Here is a 17,577-nt window from a genome sequence, read left to right on the forward strand (position 1 = left end):
ACTTTGAGATTTGTGTACTATTAGACCATTCTATTGACATTAGGAAAGGTCTATGAAGGGCAGAAGATTAATGGCCAAAGTCTTCACTATTTCAATCCCCATACAAGTTTCTGAAGGTGTAAATCACCAAATAGTAAGCAAAATTAATATGGAAACGCGTTATGGTACTCAAGGGGTTAAATGACCAGTCTTCACTATTTTAATCCCCCCACATGAGTTTCTGAAGCTGTATAGAATCACCAAATAATAAGCAAAATAAATATGAAAAATGCATTATGGAATTTAAGGCGCCTCCACACATCCATGAAATTCCTTTAAATGTTAAACCGATTCACACACCTTCACAGTAACAGTCCTTAACCTTTTCTTTTAACTATGAGGGAGAAACTGGATAAGGACAAAATAAACAGCGAAAATAAAGACCCAACTTATTTGCCAGTCTCCACGTCAGACAAAGTTAACCAAACGAAAGGGATAAATGTCTTGAAACCTCTCTCTTAACCCCTTCAGTACTGGGGCGCATTTACATTAGGAAAGGTTTATGGAGGTCAGAGGATTAATGGCCCAAGTCTTCTGAAGATGTATAGTATCAAATCGACAAATAATAATGCAGAATGATTATGAAAATGTGTCAGCACTGATGGAGCTAAATGAGTTCAGATTAATTGGTAGATATTCGTTTCCCATAATCCTTCACAATTTTTTTCTGAATTATTTTTGTACAATGGCGTGTTACTTATTCATGTAGTTAAGAATATATATTAATTTTGTCTCATCTTCTCTTTATCTATCTCTGCAGTTAAAGAGTTGAGTTATTTTAAATGTTATTCACGTTTCCTGAGACTGTTTCTTCTCTGTGTGGTGATGATTAAGTTTTTATCGATTTTTTTAGGGTTCTATTTATTTATTTTGATATCTGAAGTTATATTTTTCCTTAATTGATTACCTGTCATTGACGTTTCCACCTATTTTTTTTTTTTTTACTACGATTTTTCTTCTTCATTCGCTAAGATTAAAATTTCTTCGTATGATTAAGTTTCTTTCCTATGAATAAATTTTCCTCCTTCCGTCCTTCCCTCGATAAGATTTCCTTCTATCTTCCTTCGTATGACTGACTAACTTTCCTTGCTTCATTACTTCGTGAGGATAAATTTCTTTCATGCCTTCCTTCCTTACTTTCCCTGCGATTAAATTTTCTTTCGTTTCTTACCAAGAGTAACTTTCATTTCCTGTTTCAAATATGGTTTTCCTTCATACGAGTAACTTTTTAAGAGTGGCCTTCCTTCTCTTCTCTGATGAGTGTCTCTACTTAATTAAATTGATCCTTTAAGTAACTTTCCCTCCTTTTAAATAAGTTTCCCTTTCCTCTTCCTTTCGTGTAATTTAACTTTCTTTTCTTCATATAAGAAAGTTTATTTCTAAGCGTAAACTTCCTTTTTTTCCCTCTACAAGTCTCCTTCATTATTCATTTAAGTAGCTTTACTTTCTTTCTTTCGAATAAATTACTTATCTTTTTTCCATATGGGTAACTTTCTACGAGTAACCCTTCCTGTTTTTCCCACGAGTAATTTTACATTTTTTTCTGTACGTAACCTTCCTTTACTTGAACTACTAACTTTCCTTCCCTCTTTTCCTAATATGAATAATTTTCTTTTCTCACGAGTAACCTTCCTCTTCTTTCCCTCGAGTCTCCATTCCTCCTTGTAAGCAACTCTCCTTTCCTCCAATGGCCAACTCTTCCCGTTTCTCACGAGTGAACTTCCTTGTCCTCCTCCTCCTCCTTCACTCAATCATAAAGTCTTTCCCTGCGTCGCCAAGTTACTTCATTTGCTTCTCTGTACGAACTACCACTTCTGCCTCGCCTTCTGCTGCCTCTCGCCGCCCTTCACTGGCAAACTTCGAGGCCCAGGTGTCTTGTTAATCCCCCTTCCTTGTTCTCCTTCATTCCTTTTCTTGGTTTCCTTCTTTTTGAGACACTGATTTTGTCCTTAAGTTTCTGTAAATATTTCTGTAGCGAGAGAATACATAATTTTTTTTTTGTTTTTCCTTCTTTTCTCTCGTATCATCTTCATCACGACTATTTTCAAAGGCCACAGGGAGAATCAGTCTTGTTCTTAAGTGTTTTTCATGTCAATAATGCGGATAAATTGTTAATATTTCACTACAATCATGCAAACACCCTTAAAAACCTGAGCAACTACAATTGGAAACTCTCTCTCTCTCTCTCTCTCTCTCTCTCTCTCTCTCTCTCTCTCCAATACTATTTCCCGAGTCAGCATCTCTGAGCAAACAGTAATTGTTGACTCGCTGCCTTAAAGTTACTCTCCAATACAGGTGCTATTTATGTGGCCACTAAAGCGATACATTGCACGGGGAATGTTTAAAGTAGAAATGGCTCCCTCAGCTTCACATTAGAGGGTTCCAGTGTTGCTCTTCACCATACAAGCAAAATAGTAAGGGCACAGAATGGTTTGCTAAATGTGTCCCTAATTGTATTTCGTTTCGCTGGTTCTAGCATGGAAATTTTACACTCTGAGATCAAGCAGGGCATGGTAACACTGCCAATGACTTGTTCCCGTTTTTTTTTTTTTTATTGGTTAAGAATGTTCATGTTTTGTTTTTTTTCTTTTTGTAGTCGTAGGGAAAACCGACTTTACATGTCATACCAAAATCTTTCCTCATTTACAAGGTACCCAAAATTGCTCTTCACTAAATCCCTATCTCTCTCTCTCTCTCTCTCTCTCTCTCTCTCTCTCTCTCTCTCTCTCTCTCTCTCAAAGTTCATAATTGTACTACATAACGCATGAAGTTAACATCAGTTAGTACCATAAATAAAGGAGGAGGAGGAGGAGGAGGAGGAGGAGGAGGAGGAGGAAGAAAGAGTAAGAAATGAACGAAGACTCTTTTCGTATAAGCAAACTTTCTTCTTTAGTAATCTGGCACACCATTACTTCCACTTACACATCCTCCTCCACCTCCTTCTCCTCCTCCTCCTCCTCCTCCTCCTTGCATTCATCAGGCGAGAGCGGCGCAGGCGAGGGAGGTACAGGTGTAATCAATCAGCAAAGCGCAGGTGAGTCTGTTAATGATTCACTCAGGTATTTTCAGAGTGACTAAACACACAACGAAGAAATGAGGAACTATGCTGATGAGAGAGAGAGAGAGAGAGAGAGAGAGAGAGAGAGAGAGAGAGAGAGAGAGAGAGAGAGAGAGAGAGAGAGAGAGAGAGAGAGAGAGAGTAATCAGGGCGCACGAAGTAATAACGATGCAGATCCTCGTGAAAAATGAAAAATTATAATTTGATGTAGGAGAAAAATTATGCTCCTTTCTCGTCCATGTCTTCCTGCCGTGTGTGTGTGTGTGTGTGTGTGTGTGTGTGTGTGTGTGTGTGTGTGTGTGTGTGTGTGTGTGTGTGTGTGTGTGTGTGTGTACCAATTAATGATCACAATTATAGCATTTTTACACACATAAACACACACATACATATACACACACGCACACACACACACAGAGAGAGAGAGAGAGAGAGAGAGAGAGAGAGAGAGAGAGAGAGAGAGAGAGAGAGAGAGAGAGAGAGAGAGAGAGAGAGAGAGAGAGAGAGAGAGAGAGAGAGAGAGAGAGAGAGAGAGAGAGAGAGTATACTAAGGGGGATATGAAATCTATCTAGGAATTAAAAAAAAGATGAACCTGACATGGAAAGGAAAACTAAGACCTACAAAAAGTTGACGATCTCAAAGGCATTAAAAAGGAGAGGGAAAAAAGTTATGACCACTGAATGACATCTTTTTTTTCTTACGAGTAATTAGATTAACGACAAAAAGGAGCTTGTGGGCCTCTCTCTCTCTCTCTCTCTCTCTCTCTCTCTCTCTCTCTCTTGTGTCTTTCTTGTATCCTCTTCTATCATGTTCTATTTTCTTATTTCTTATCTTATCTTATCTTATTTCTGTTATTCTCTATTCTTTCTTAGTCTCTCGTATCTCGTTCAATCTTATCATAATCTTTGCTATATATTTTGATCCTCTACTTCATATAATTCTCTTCTATCTTCCATAATTATTCGCTATATTACTAAATTCGAGAAAGAACTCTTTGGAAATGCCAGTGAAAAATAAATAAGAGAGGTCGACACAAGGAAGGTGAAATGTCTGCGGAATTCAAAGCAACAACAACGACACACAAGATTGGAACATCAATTTTCTCGTGCCTGAGCAATTAATGGTCTGTTTAAACGCACGGGAGAGAGAAACACGTGAGTATCCTTCCTTATAAGTATTTACACCATCGTTCTCTTCTTCGCTTGTGTTCTACGTAAGTGTATCTAGAATGGTCTTTGTGGACACTAAACGATGCGTATTTTGACACCATCGTTCTCTTCTTCGCTTGTGTTCTACGTAAGTGTATCTAGAAATGGTCTTTGTGGACACTAAACGATTCGTATTTTGATTCACCACAAACTACATAAGAGTCGAAAAAGAAAGATTTATCCAAGACTCGATTGATTGACCGCCATAGAATAAACAAAAAACGTCAGATTCCCTCCCAATTCCTACATGTCTGAAGAAGAAAGAATATCAAAGGCTGGGAGGGAATGTTGAGATCTATAGAATAAAAAAAAAAAAAAAATAAGGGCGTGTATCTTAAAAATGTGAAGGAACATCAAAGAATCCATAAACGACATCAAAAGTTATCAAAGAGTGCGTAGTTCTCTTTATTTTACGAGTGAGAGAGAGAGAGAGAGAGAGAGAGAGAGAGAGAGAGAGAGAGAGAGAGAGAGAGAGAGAGAGAGAGAGAGAGAGAGAATACACATGATACCCACTAAAGGGGGAAGAAAAAAAAAATCACACACTTCTGAATTCCATGCCGTCTCCAACTGAGTAAATCTAAAAATAAGAAATAAATAGAAAAAAAAATAATAAAAAAAAGAAATAGTTTACTTCCCAACCCTTAAAACGGAAAATAAACAAACATAAGAACCTCGAAAATAAGATTAAAAGCGGCCGCCGTGGTACAGAGGAACCATGCGTGCTTTGGGGTCCGAGGGGTCTCCAAGCGCACGGGTTCGAATCCTGTCCACGGTCCGAGTGTAGGTTGGGCTTCCTCACTCGGGGCAACGGTTTCCTAGACCTAGCGGGTGGGCTTTGAGATAGGAGGTACCACAAAAAATATCCCCTTTAGCCCAGAGAGAGAGAGAGAGAGAGAGAGGAAAGAATGACAGCATGAAATGAAAACGAGGCAAGAGTGAAGCGTAAAACTAAATTGTCACGATGGATGTCCTCATTGAGTCGAGAGGCAACACTTGGCTGACTCTTAACCTTCACTCAGATCCTGCTGTGCTACATTGGCCTGGAAAAATATAGAGACGCTAAAACTCTGCCGTCATCTCCTTCATATTACTCTCTTTACTTGGGATCTGATGCTTTATTTTTTTCTCTTCGTGTTTATTGTTTATATTTACGTTTATAAAGGAGGATTGCTTAGGTTCAAAGGGATTAAAAGGATTATTATGGTATTATAAGGGATTATAAAGCACTGCAAAGGACTTCTTATAATACATTAGAGGATATACTAAAAATCATACGAACTTAAAAAATTAAGGATTATAATCATAAGATCCTTAATTAACTATTAGGAATTACAAGGAATTTATAAAGGATTACAGGATTTCTCAGCTGTTAAAGGAGTTACAATTAATTATAAGAAACTCAGGCAATTATAAGGATTACAATTAACGATAAGGAATTAAGAGGAGTTATTAAGGATTAGAAGGAATTATAATAGATTACAATTAAACCAAAAAGGGTTACATGAAGTTACATAAGATTACAAATTAAAGATAAATCACAGGAAACCATTAATAATTACACGTGTTTACAGAGTTACAAAGAGAGGGATTATGAAAGATTAGTTCTCTCTCTCTCTCTCTCTCTCTCTCTCTCTCTCTCATTTACGTAACTCATTGCTGGTTTATCAAGAGCTGTGTGTGTGTGTGTGTGTGTGTGTGTGTGTGTGTGTGTGTGTGTGTGTGTGTGTGTGTGTGTGTGTGTGTGTGTGTGTGTGTGTGTGTGTGTGTGTGTGTGTGTGTGTGTGTGCGCCCTGCTATGTATTTACCTGTCTAAGATGACCCACAGGTGATATGTAAATGAAGACTGAATAAATAGGTGTGTGTATGTAGCTTCTGTGTCTGTTTGTGTTTGCGTTTGGCTGTTTGTCTGGCTATGTATGTCTGTCTGGGTAATTGTCTACCTGTGTGTGTGTGTGTCTCTCTCTCTCTCTCTCTCTCTACCAATCTACGTACATTCACATTTCTCTATCTTCACTCGAGATTAAACAAGAGGGAGGAACAGGAATCAAACAAAAAATCTATCCCTTCCCCACTCCCCCTTCTCCCTCTCCCTGTCTCCTTCTCACTAAGTGGCTCCCTGATTGATTGCCAGCACGACACGGCTAAACGTCCAGCCAGACAGATCACACCATTACCCCTCCCAGCTACCGTGTTCCTGAGTCCCACACCGCCCCTAACTGTCTCCTCCTTTCTTGCAGGGAATGCCACCCGCCGGCCGTGTCTCGCTGGCCGGCGTCCTCACCTGCCTCGTGTTAGGTAAGTAAGGCTGCGATGGGGAGTGAGAAGCTGAAAGGAGTGGAAAGAAAAGGGTAAAGGGAATATATGTGTGGGTCGTGGAATGAATAGCAGAAGAAAGTTAAAAAAAAAAAAAGGTAAAAGGAATGTATATGAGGGTTGTAGAAGGAATAGAAGAATGAGGATATTGTTTTTTTTTGTTCTGTCTCTTTCTTCGTGTTTGTGATAGGGAATGTGAAGCTGAAAGGAGTGGAAAGAAAGAATAAAAGGAATGTATACGTGGCTTGTGGAAGGACTGGGTAAAAGAATACGTGGGATATTATTATTTTTGCTGTTGTTTTTGTTATTTTGTCTTTCTCTTTCTTCGAGGTTATGATGTGGAATGAGTAGCAGAAAGGAGTGGAAAGAAAGGATAAAAGGAATGTGTGTGGAGGGATGGGTAGAAGTGCGATTTTACGGTTATTTTTTCTTTCTTTCTTCGAGGTTGTAAAGGGGAGTGGAATGAAAGGGTAAAAGAATGTATATCTGGGTTGCGGAAGGGATAGGTAGAAGAAGAAGTGAGATATTGTTGTTGTTATTGTTGCTATTATTGTTTTTCTCTATTTCTTCGAGGCTGTGATGGAACATGAGTAGCGGAAAGTGAAGGAGGGTGAGCAAAGGGAATGAATGTACATAGCTTACTGGAAAAGACGAATAGGGGAGTGAGAAGAAAGTTTTTCCTTTCTTCCTTTGTCTCTCTTCGCGGCTCCAACGAGGAAAGTGTGAACCAGTAAAAGAAGAAGTGGAAACTGTGCAAAGGACGGACAGAAGGAAGGAAAGAAAGAGATGAACGAAAGAAATAGCCTTTTTTGTCCCCATGAACGCAATAGATACGAGCTTTTTTCACCCTTTATCCGAGATTGCAATGGGAAACGTGAGTAGAAAAGAGGTGCTGGAAGAAATGTTTGCGTGGGAATGGTGAAAGGGGAGTAGAGGGGAACAAAAAGAAACACAGATTTTTACCTTCCAAGTGATTCACGAGAACTAGGAAAGGTGTCACGATTAAATGGATAATGAGGCGCAATTCTAGAGGTAAGTTAAGGGAGTGAGGTTTAAAAGGAAAGCATTAGAGAGAGAGAGAGAGAGAGAGAGAGAGAGAGAGAGAGAGAGAGAGAGAGAGAGAGAGAGAGAGAGAGAGAGAGAGAGAGAGAGAGAGAGAGAGAGACAAAGGAGAGTAAAGACAAGAAGGAGGGAGGGAATGTTAAGAGAAAGAGACATAGATTACTGTAAAGAGATTCATGAGAACTACCTACAACTAGTTACGGTTTTAGGTTAAAATGTGTAATGGTTAATAATGGAAGGGAGAAAGGGAGTGGAGAGGAAGAGGACGGTAAGTGGAGACACATTAGAGTAAAAGAAATGGGACGGAAAGGAGAGGAGAAGAACAGAAGGAAGAAGAGGAAGAAGGATTAGAGAAATAAATCAAGTAAACAAAACAGAACAGATTAGAGTATAGAGAAAGATAGAAGAAAAAAAAAGACGAAATAGAAAGAAGAGAACGAAGAAACAGCAAAGGGAAAAGAGAATAAGAATAAACGAGTAAACGGAGGAGACAAAGGAAGGTAAAGGAGAGAAAAGGAGTGTAAAGGAGAATAAGAGGGAAAGTGTAACTGTTCTAAAGAGGAAGAGAACAAATGGAGACATAGAATTAATGTAAAAGGATGAAATAGAAAGGAGGAGAAAACAAACTAGGAACAAGCAAAGGGAAGAGGACTAAAAAAAAAAAGTAAATGCAGAAAACAGAGAGAGAGAGAGAGAGAGAGAGAGAGAGAGAGAGAGAGAGAGAGAGAGAGAGAGAGAGAGAGAGAGAGAGAGAGAGAGAGAGAGAGAGAGAGAGAGAGAGAGAGAGAGAGAGAGAGAGAGACTGTTCTAAAGAAGAGAATAAGAGGAGAAAAGACAGAAATCAAGGAAAAAGACAAGAAAAATGGAACAGGACAAAAAAAAGAAAGGAGAAATTGAGTAAATATAATAAACAAAAGAAATAAATAGAAGAGTAAGTAAAAGTAAGAGAAAAAAGTAACAATTCTAAAGAGGAAGAAAGAAAAGGAAAAAAAGTAAATGAGTAAATGAATATACAAGAGAGAGAGAGAGAGAGAGAGAGAGAGAGAGAGAGAGAGAGAGAGAGAGACTGTTATAAAGAGATCCACGAGTGTTATGGGAATTGGTTGGCGGGGCTGATGAATAGAATGAGAAGATCGCTTTTTCACGCCGGCCGAGGATCGCTGAGGGGGAAGCACTGAGAAAAAAGGTATTGTGAAGGCGCCTTTTCCTACACCCAGGGGAAAGCGAAGACCGAGACAGCATTTACAACCTTCTTTTTCTGTCAGGGAAAAAAAAAAAACACTCAGCCGCCAGTCTCTTTAAAATTAATTCAAGGTTTAATTCAATAGTTAGGAAAGAAAAGTACATTATGAAAGCATCTATGACTGTTTTAGGGATTAATTTAGAGGAGAGAAGGTGAAAAACGTGGATTCAGGGTGGTTTAGGTTATCCATCTACGTTTAAGGGATTAATTTAGAGAAGAGAAGATGGAAAACGAGGATTTCTTTAACCCTTTCAGTACCAGGACGTGGTTTCAAATTCCTTCTGGGGACTATTTGCTGATTTGATACAGCTTCACAAATTTATGTTGGGATTAAAATAGTGAAGAATGTGGCCATTTCTCCTCTGACCTCCATACACCTTCCTAATGTCATCAAAATGGTCTAATCGTACACAAATCTCAAGGTAAAAATACGTCCCAGTACTGAAGGGAGGGAATAAAAGTTAGGTTACTTCATCTATGACTGTTTTAAAGGTTAATTCGGGGGAGGAAAGGTAGATTAAGGTGGATTTCTTAATAGGTAAGGATAGGAAAGTAGGTTAGAACTATCTTAAGGCTCAATTTTGAGGAGAAAACGTGAATTTAGGGTAATTTTTTTAATAAGGACAGGAGAAAAGTTGGAATTAGTCAGAGAGAGAGAGAGAGAGAGAGAGAGAGAGAGAGAGAGAGAGAGAGAGAGAGAGAGAGAGAGAGAGAGAGAGAGAGAGAGAGAGAGAGAGAGAGAGAGAGAGAGAGAGAGAGAGAGAGGTAATGGTCAGTTCCGACATATGTGGTTATTTATGATAAATTGACTCTGATTCAATTCCTGCTGGTCTTAAGCTATTTGTTGCGCACGAATATCAATTTTCTCTCTCTCTCTCTCTCTCTCTCTCTCTCTCTCTCTGACTAATTTCAACTTTCAGTAAAAAGCAATTTAAAGTGCTAGAACATCAGTTGCCTAAAATTTAAACAGCATGCTGGACGAAAAATGACGGTGAGTAATTGAAACAGAGCGAGTGAGTAATTGAGTGAGTGAATGAGTGAGTGAGTGAGTGAGTGAGTGAGTGAGAGGATATAATGAATGAGTGAATGAATGCTGTTAAATACGATTAAATGAGTGAGTGAGGGAGGGATTGAGCGAGTAAGTGAGAGATTGAGTGAGTAAATGGGAGAGAGAGAGAGAGAGAGTGAGAGAGAGAGAGAGAGAGAGAGAGAGAGAGAGAGAGAGAGAGAGAGAGAGAGAGAGAGAGAGAGAGAGAGAGTATGGTCAGTGAGTGAGTGATGTGAGTGAGTGAGTGAGTGAGTGAGTGAGTGAGTGAGTGAGTGAGTGAGTGAGTAAGCAAGATTGAGAGAGAGTGAGTGTTTAAATCTGTGAACTATCCTACCCAATCCTACTAGAATCCACCACCACCATCACCACCACCACCACCACCACCACCACCACCACCACAACCACCACCATTACTCAGAAAGACGACGAGAAACACCTGACATTGACGACGAAGAAAAAAAAAAAAATAGATAAAAAAATAAAAAAAGAAAAAGAAAAATGGCGAAAGAGAGAGAGAGAGAGAGAAAAAAAAACTTATATCCAGCAAGGTCAAGGAAGAATACAAACGATCCATAATTTCAGGACAATCTGTTTCTGAGTCACACCTTTGCCATTATTACCCAGTTTTTCTTCTTCTCTCCACACTGCAGGCGTCATACGAGAGACAAAATTCCACCATTAACGAACAGATAAAGACGAAACACAGAGATAATATTATTGGCGGGGATAGAAAAGCCACGTGCATTATCATTTCTCTCTAAATTTACTCGTAGTTTCATAAATACAAGATTTCGTTTCTACATTATTTTCACGATTTTTCAATGTAATGTTTGAGAAATTATGACTGATAGACAATTACATTATTTTTAACATGATTATTTACGTTATTACTGTTGCAAATTTGAGAGAGAGAGAGAGAGAGAGAGAGAGAGAGAGAGAGAGAGAGAGAGAGAGAGAGAGAGAGAGAGAGAGAGAGAGAGAGAGAGAGAGAGAGAGAGAGAGAGAATATGCAAACACACACACACACACACACACACACACACACACACACACACACACACACACACACACACACACACACACGTTAAACTTTTTAGTGGGTCAAACACCAAACACTGGAAACACCAAACAGGAACTTTATTTTGCAACACTACTCGCTAAACAAAGTAAAGGGAGTTTTTACACAAGTTATTTCAGTGGTTAGTTTCAGAAGCATCGACTCACGAGAGAGAGGGAGAGGGAGAGGGAGAGGGAGAGAGAGAGAGGGGGGGAGAGGGGAAGGAAAAAGTCACGTGATATGTAAAAAGAGGAAAAAAAAAATAAATGAAAAGACATGAGGATTTGAAAAAAAAATGCAAAATAAATAAATAAAGGATAAACAAACCAGAAAAATTCATAAAAAAGTTAAAATAAAGTCACGGAATAAATATGTAAATAAAAGACAAAACAAAAGAGGAAAATTCACGATGCTTAAAATAAAAGATCACGAAATAAAATAAAACAACAACAACAGCAACAACAACAACAACAACAACAACAACAACAACAACAATCCAATACCAAACAACACAATTTCTTCAACTAACCACAAAATATTAACCATGAGACAAGATAAACAAAAATAAATAAAAAAATAAATAAATAGAAACAAAACAACACATACCTTTTTTTTAATATTCCAATACAAAGCAACACATTTCTTTATCTTTCATCAATTTGACGTCAGTTTATCGATCAGCTTCGATATAAATAAGCTGTACTTCTGTTGTCAATCTCTCCCTGGAAGGTAGAGAGTGCTAAGCTGTAAGTAAAGCGTTGGTAAAGCTTAAACTGAAAATGATGGTTGTGTGAGGCATGGAGGAGGAGGAGGAGGAGGAGGAGGAGGAGGAGGAGGAGGAGGAGGAGGAGGAGGAGGAGGAGGAAGAGGAGGAGGAGGAGGAGGAGAAGAAGAAGAAGAAGAAGAAGAAGAAGAAGAAGAAGAAGAAGAAGAAGAAGAAGAAGAAGAAGAAGAAGAAGAAGAAGAAGAAGAAGAGGAGGAGGAGGAGGAGGAGGAGGAGGAGGAGGAGGAGGAGGAGGAGGAGGAGGAGGAGGAGGAGTTTCTTTATAACATACATCCGAGGTTATTTTGGCTAATCCATTTACACAAGTCACGATTGCATCCTCCTCACTCCTCCTCCTCCTCCTCCTCCTCCTCCTCCTCCTCCTCCTCCTCCTCTTCTTTTTTTTCATATTCCTCTCTTCCTTACCCACGTTTTTCGTCATTCTCCTTCACTCCCTCTTCGTAATTTTCCGCCAAGTCTTCCATCATCACAATTCCATTTATTACTACGATGACACACACACACACACACACACACACACACACACACACACACACACACACACACACACACATAAAAAAAACATAAAAAAGAGAAAAAGGTAACAAAATCAGTGAACAGAGAAACTTTTTTGTACTCACTATGCAGTAAAACTCTCTCTCTCTCTCTCTCTCTCTCTCTCTCTCTCTCTCTCTGTGACACACAAACACATGCAAATTCAACACAAAACGCAACACAGGTATCAAACACAGGTGCATCCCATCAGGTGTTATCGAGAGCTCGCTGACACTTTCCTGCGTTTCCGCGCCAAAAATATAGACGCGAAGTAAAGGGTACGAAAAAAAAGTTAGGCAAAAAAGAGAGGCAAAGAAGATGCAGCACAGAAACGTGAGCCTGTGACACGTAAACAAACAGGCAGGTGAGAGGCGGGAGACAGGTAATCATCGCTGAGGTGGTGAAGGAAGAAAGAAGGAAGGAAGGAAAGAAAAGAAAGGAAGGGAAGGGAAGGGAAAGGAAGGGGAGAGGAAGGGAGAGGAGAGGAAAGGAGAGGAGAGGAGAGGAAAGGAAGGGAAGGGAAGGGAAGGAAGGAAGGAAGGAAGGAAGGATGGTAGGAAAGAAGTGAGAGAGAGAGAGAGAGAGGGAGAGGAGGGAAGGAAGGAAAGAAAGAAAATAAGAGGGGTGAGGAAGGGAGGAAGGAAATAATAGTGGGAAAAAAGGGAGAGAAAAGGAGAAATCATGGAGTAAAAAAGGGGGTGGGAAGGAAGGAAGGAGGAAAATACTAGGAGAAAGAGAAAGGAAAGTCAGAGAGAGACAAAGTGGAAAGGAATGAAAAATAAAAATAAAAAAGGAAAAGAAAAGAAGAAATAAATAAAGGGAAGGAATTAGTAAGGAAAGAAAGCAGAAGAAAGGGAACGAGAAGAAAATTAATGAAAGAAATGAATAAAACAAGGAAAAAGAAAGAAAAATAAAAGAATGAATGAAAGAGGAAAAGAAAAAAAACAGCTCAACTAAAAAAAGAAAAACAACTACGAAACACAAGAAAAAGAACGGAAACCAAAAAAATAATGAATAAAAGACATAATACAAAAAAACATGCAAGAAAAGAAGAAATAAGGAAAAACAATAAAAGAAAAAAAAAAACAAGGAAAAAGCAATAACAGATGGAAAACACAATCAATAAACACCAGAATAGAAAGAAGGAAGGAAGGAAAGAGAGAAAAGAGAGAAATATGAAGAAACACAGTAGCAGGGGAGAGACAGAACGAAGGAAGGAGAGGGAGATATAAAGGAGAGTGGAAAGCGAAGGGAAAGATTGGAGGAGAGGAAAGACACGAGGAGAATAACAAGAGAGAGAGGGAAAGAGGAAATGGAGAGCTGAATGGATGCAAGGGAGAGAAGAAAGGATGAATAAACGAAAGAAGTAGAGAGAAACAGCGTGGAAAAAGAAGAAAATAGGGAATAAATAGAAGTGAAAGGAGGAAGAAATGGAGATAAAATTAGAAATGGTGAGGAGGAAAGAAATGGAGGGAGAAGGAAATGGAGAGATAAAATTAGGAACGGAGAGGAGGAAAAAATGAAGGAGACATTCTTTTCTTCCATAAACATGAGGAATAAGATACAAAATTCCTCCTCCTTCTTCTTCTCCTCTTCCTCTTTTCTTCTCCTCTTCTCCTTTCTTTGGGTAGTGTCTTTATTTACTTTCTTTACTCGTTTCTTGTCTTCCTGCTATTCCTTCTCATCCTCTTCCTCTTTTCTCTCTACTTCCTCTTCTTACCCTTCTCCTTTCTTTACTTTTATAACCTTTCTCTTTATCTATCTATCTCTTCCTTATTTTTTCTTACGTTTCTCCTCCTTTTTCTATCCATTATTGTCCCTATCAAATAAGAAAACCTGTATTTAGTTTTCCTTGCTTTTCATTTCAGTACAAGTTCCTCCTTTTGACATTTGATTCTGCCGTGGTAGCAAAGTCAAACAGAAAGCCTTGTTTAGTCTAGTAGGGCTGTTGCTGTCTATTCTTTCCTTTGCCTAACTCGTCCTCCTCTTAATTCTTTTTTTTTTTGTGTATGTGTGTGTGGCGTAAAGGGGTTGGGTAGCTTTGCCGTCAGACTGGTGATATATTTCGTGTGATCCCTTTGTTAGCAGGTAAACGGAGAATCGAGACCCTCCTTCACCTGGTCGTTCTTTCTAGTGGTGGTAGCTGACTCGTTCCCTCGTTCCCGCCACTTTTACTCTTAGTGATAGTGATAATTTAGCTCCTTCAACAGTGTGACATATTTTTACCTTGAGTTTTGTGTACGATTAGACCATTTTATTGACATAGGGGAGAAAAAAAGGAAGAAAGAAAGGAAGGAAGGAAGGAAAAAACACAAGAAATAGAAATAAGGAAAGTAGAAAAGAAAGGAAAAAACAACAAATGAAAGACGAGAAAGAAAAGATGAATGAAAGAAAAGTAAGTAAAAAATTAGGAAGGGTCTATGGATCTATGGAGGTCACAAGATTAATGGCCAGTTTTCACTATTCTAATCCCCCACATGAGTTTCTGAAGCTGTATAAAATCACCAAATATTAACCAGAATGAACATGGAAACGCGTCGTGGTACTGAAGGGTTAATCTTTTCTCGATCCCCAACAAAATTTTCATCCAGTTTTTCCTTAAGGATGGGAATGGAGGGAGTGGTGGGTGGGGAGGAGCCTTCACCTTTGCTATCCTTTTTCTTTTAGGTTAGCTCAGATAGAGTAGAGCGCAAACAGCCGAGTAAGGGTCAGTAGGCCTGTTGCTATTTTTTTTCTTCCTTTGTGTTGTTCTTCCTCCTCCTCCTCCTCCTCCTCCTCCTCCTCCTCCTCCTCCTCCTCCACCACCACCACCAGTAAGGGCAGAGACACCAACAAGCAATACATCGAGTTAATGGCATTCCCGCTGGAGATATTAAATGTAAATGCACTGGAGAGACTCTCATTGACCTCTTTCGCATCTAGCATTCTTTTACCACTCCTCGCTAACGGGTCAGTGGCGAGGAGGAGGAGGAGGAGGAGGAGGAGGAGGAGGAGGAGGAGGAGGAGGAGGAGGAGGAGGAGGAGGAGGAGTTTTTGGTCTTCACATATGCGCTTCAAATGACTGGTTAATGTGTTAATATAGAGAGGAGGCGAGGAAGGAAGAGAAGTAAAGACAGAGAGGAAATGGAGGAAGGAGGAAAGAGAGAGGAGGAAAGGAAGAGAGAAGGGTAAAGAAGGAGAAAAGATGACGAAAAGAGGATAGGAAAATATAAAGGGGTACTGAGGAGGGAGATTACGTGAAGATGGAACGGAGGGAGGGAGGGAGAGAGAAAAAAAAGGGAGGAAAGGTAAAGAGGGTGAAAGAGAGAGAGGAAGAAAATAAAAGGAGGAAGATGGGAAAAAGTAAAGGCGTAAAAGGAGTGAATAAAAAAAGTGAGAAAGTAGAATGAAAAATATACAAAAAGTAATTAACACGAACGAAGCGAATGAAAAAAAAGTGTAAAAAAAAAATGATGAAAACTTGAGAAAAAAAAGAAAAAAGAATAATTACGAGGGAAAATGTGATTCAAATGAACGATGGAAACAAAGACCCCAAACCAAATACACGTAATGGACAGCGTTAATACATTATGAAGAACGTAATGAGAAAATAATGCTTCATGAATGTTTACGCGTATACATAATTTGACCACCCTGTAATTATTCATTCTCACATCCATTAAAAAAAAAAAAAAGTAAGAAAATGAAAACAAAAAAAGGCTACGAGATTCATTGATGTGACCACTCTCTCACATCCATTAAGACAATTTTCTTTTTTTCTTTTTCTTTTTGCTAACTTACTTTCCTCCTTGTGTTGTGTTTGTTGGGGGTTTTTGGTGCAGAAAAAGTAAGTAAAAAAAATAAATAAATAAAGCTACGAGATCAATGATGTAACCACCCTAATTATTCATTCCCACACCCATTAACACACACACACACACACACACACACACACACAAAATGAGTGCGCTAAAAACAACAACAATAGCAATAAAAAGAAAGCTAGAAGACTCAAAACACGGCCATTTATAACACAAGACACACAACACACAGCAATACAAAGGATCTCCCGGCCTGCTTTTGTTTTTCCTTCTTCCTATGACAAGCTGTTTAAAAAAAGGCACGTTTTGAGTTGCTGATTACCAAGTTCTCCATTATTATTTCACTTTTTTCTTCTTTTTTCTTTTCTCCCTCCTCTTCCTCCTCCTCCTTATTATTATTTTCCTTTAGGGTTTTTTTTTCTTCTTTTCTTCTCTTTTATTTTATTTTTATTTTGGTTTAATTTCTTCTTCTTCTTCTTCTTCTTCTTCTTCTTTTCTTCTTCTCGTCCTCCTCCTCCACCTCCTCCTCCTCCTTCTTCTTCATCTTCTTCTTTAAGGCATTTTCTGTTTTTTTTCTCTTCATTTTCTTTTTACTTCTTTCGTTTCATCTTCTCTTTTTTTTTTTCTTCTTCTTCTTCTTCCTCTTCTTTAGGTCGTTTTCTTTATTTTCTTTTATTTTCTTTATTCCTCTCTCACTCCTTTTGTTTCATCTTTTTCCTTCTTCAGATGTTTTAGATCATTTTCTCTATTTTTCTTTATTTTTTCCGCTTCACCTTTTTCTTCTTCTTCTTCTTCTTCTTCTTCCTTTATTTCTTCTTCTTCTTCTTTAGGCCATTTACTCTAGTCTTTATTTCTTTCTCCTTATCTTCTTCTTTATTTTTCGGTTTTACTTTCATCAATTCATTCTTTATTTTATTTCTAGATTCGAGCTCTCCATACAAATGAAAAAAATAAAATAAAAAATAGATGCAGCACAACACTAATGCACAGAGAGACATTCAGAACACTACTATAAACACTGCAACACAACCTTTACACGTAACAAAAATAAATAAATCAATCTTTCAAACTTCGGGAAATATATGTAAAAAAAAAAAAAAAAAAGGTGTGGTTCTTTAATCCATGTTTCACCTCATCTGGTTCAATTTCGCTTCCATTTCCCATATCAGTGTGTCCCTTCCTTTGCAGTGTATCAGAGTGTTCCTTCCTTTGCAGTGTATCAGAGTGTTCCTTCCTTTGCAGTGTATCAGAGTGTCCCTTCCTTTGCAGTGTATCAGAGTGTCCATTCCTTTGCAGTGTATCAGAGTGTCCCTTCCTTTGCAATGTATCAGAGTGTCCCTTCCTTTGCAGTGTATCAGAGTGTCCCTTCCTTTGCAATGTATTAGAGTGTCCCTTCCTTTGCAGTGTATCAGAGTGTCCTTTCCTTTGCAGTG

At 38.7% G+C, this 17,577-nt stretch overlaps 1 protein-coding gene and 1 long non-coding RNA gene across 2 annotated transcripts in view; one reads left to right on the forward strand and one right to left on the reverse strand.

Annotated features, from left to right (window-relative positions):
* The window catches only part of LOC123515593, a 183,695-nt gene that overhangs the window by 115,035 nt on the left and 51,083 nt on the right, over nt 1-17,577 (reverse strand). The gene's annotated exons all lie outside the window — the stretch shown is intronic.
* LOC123515592 (protein sidekick-like) overlaps nt 1-17,577 on the forward strand; it is a 220,057-nt gene that overhangs the window by 106,176 nt on the left and 96,304 nt on the right. The window contains exon 2 of the mRNA XM_045274358.1: nt 6,541-6,598. Coding sequence (XP_045130293.1) covers nt 6,544-6,598 — 55 coding nt within the window. The 5' untranslated portion in view covers nt 6,541-6,543. The remainder of the gene's footprint in view (nt 1-6,540; nt 6,599-17,577) is intronic.

The sequence above is a fragment of the Portunus trituberculatus genome, chromosome 39 (genome assembly GCF_017591435.1).
Source record: "Portunus trituberculatus isolate SZX2019 chromosome 39, ASM1759143v1, whole genome shotgun sequence".
Classification (NCBI taxonomy): domain Eukaryota; kingdom Metazoa; phylum Arthropoda; class Malacostraca; order Decapoda; family Portunidae; genus Portunus; species Portunus trituberculatus.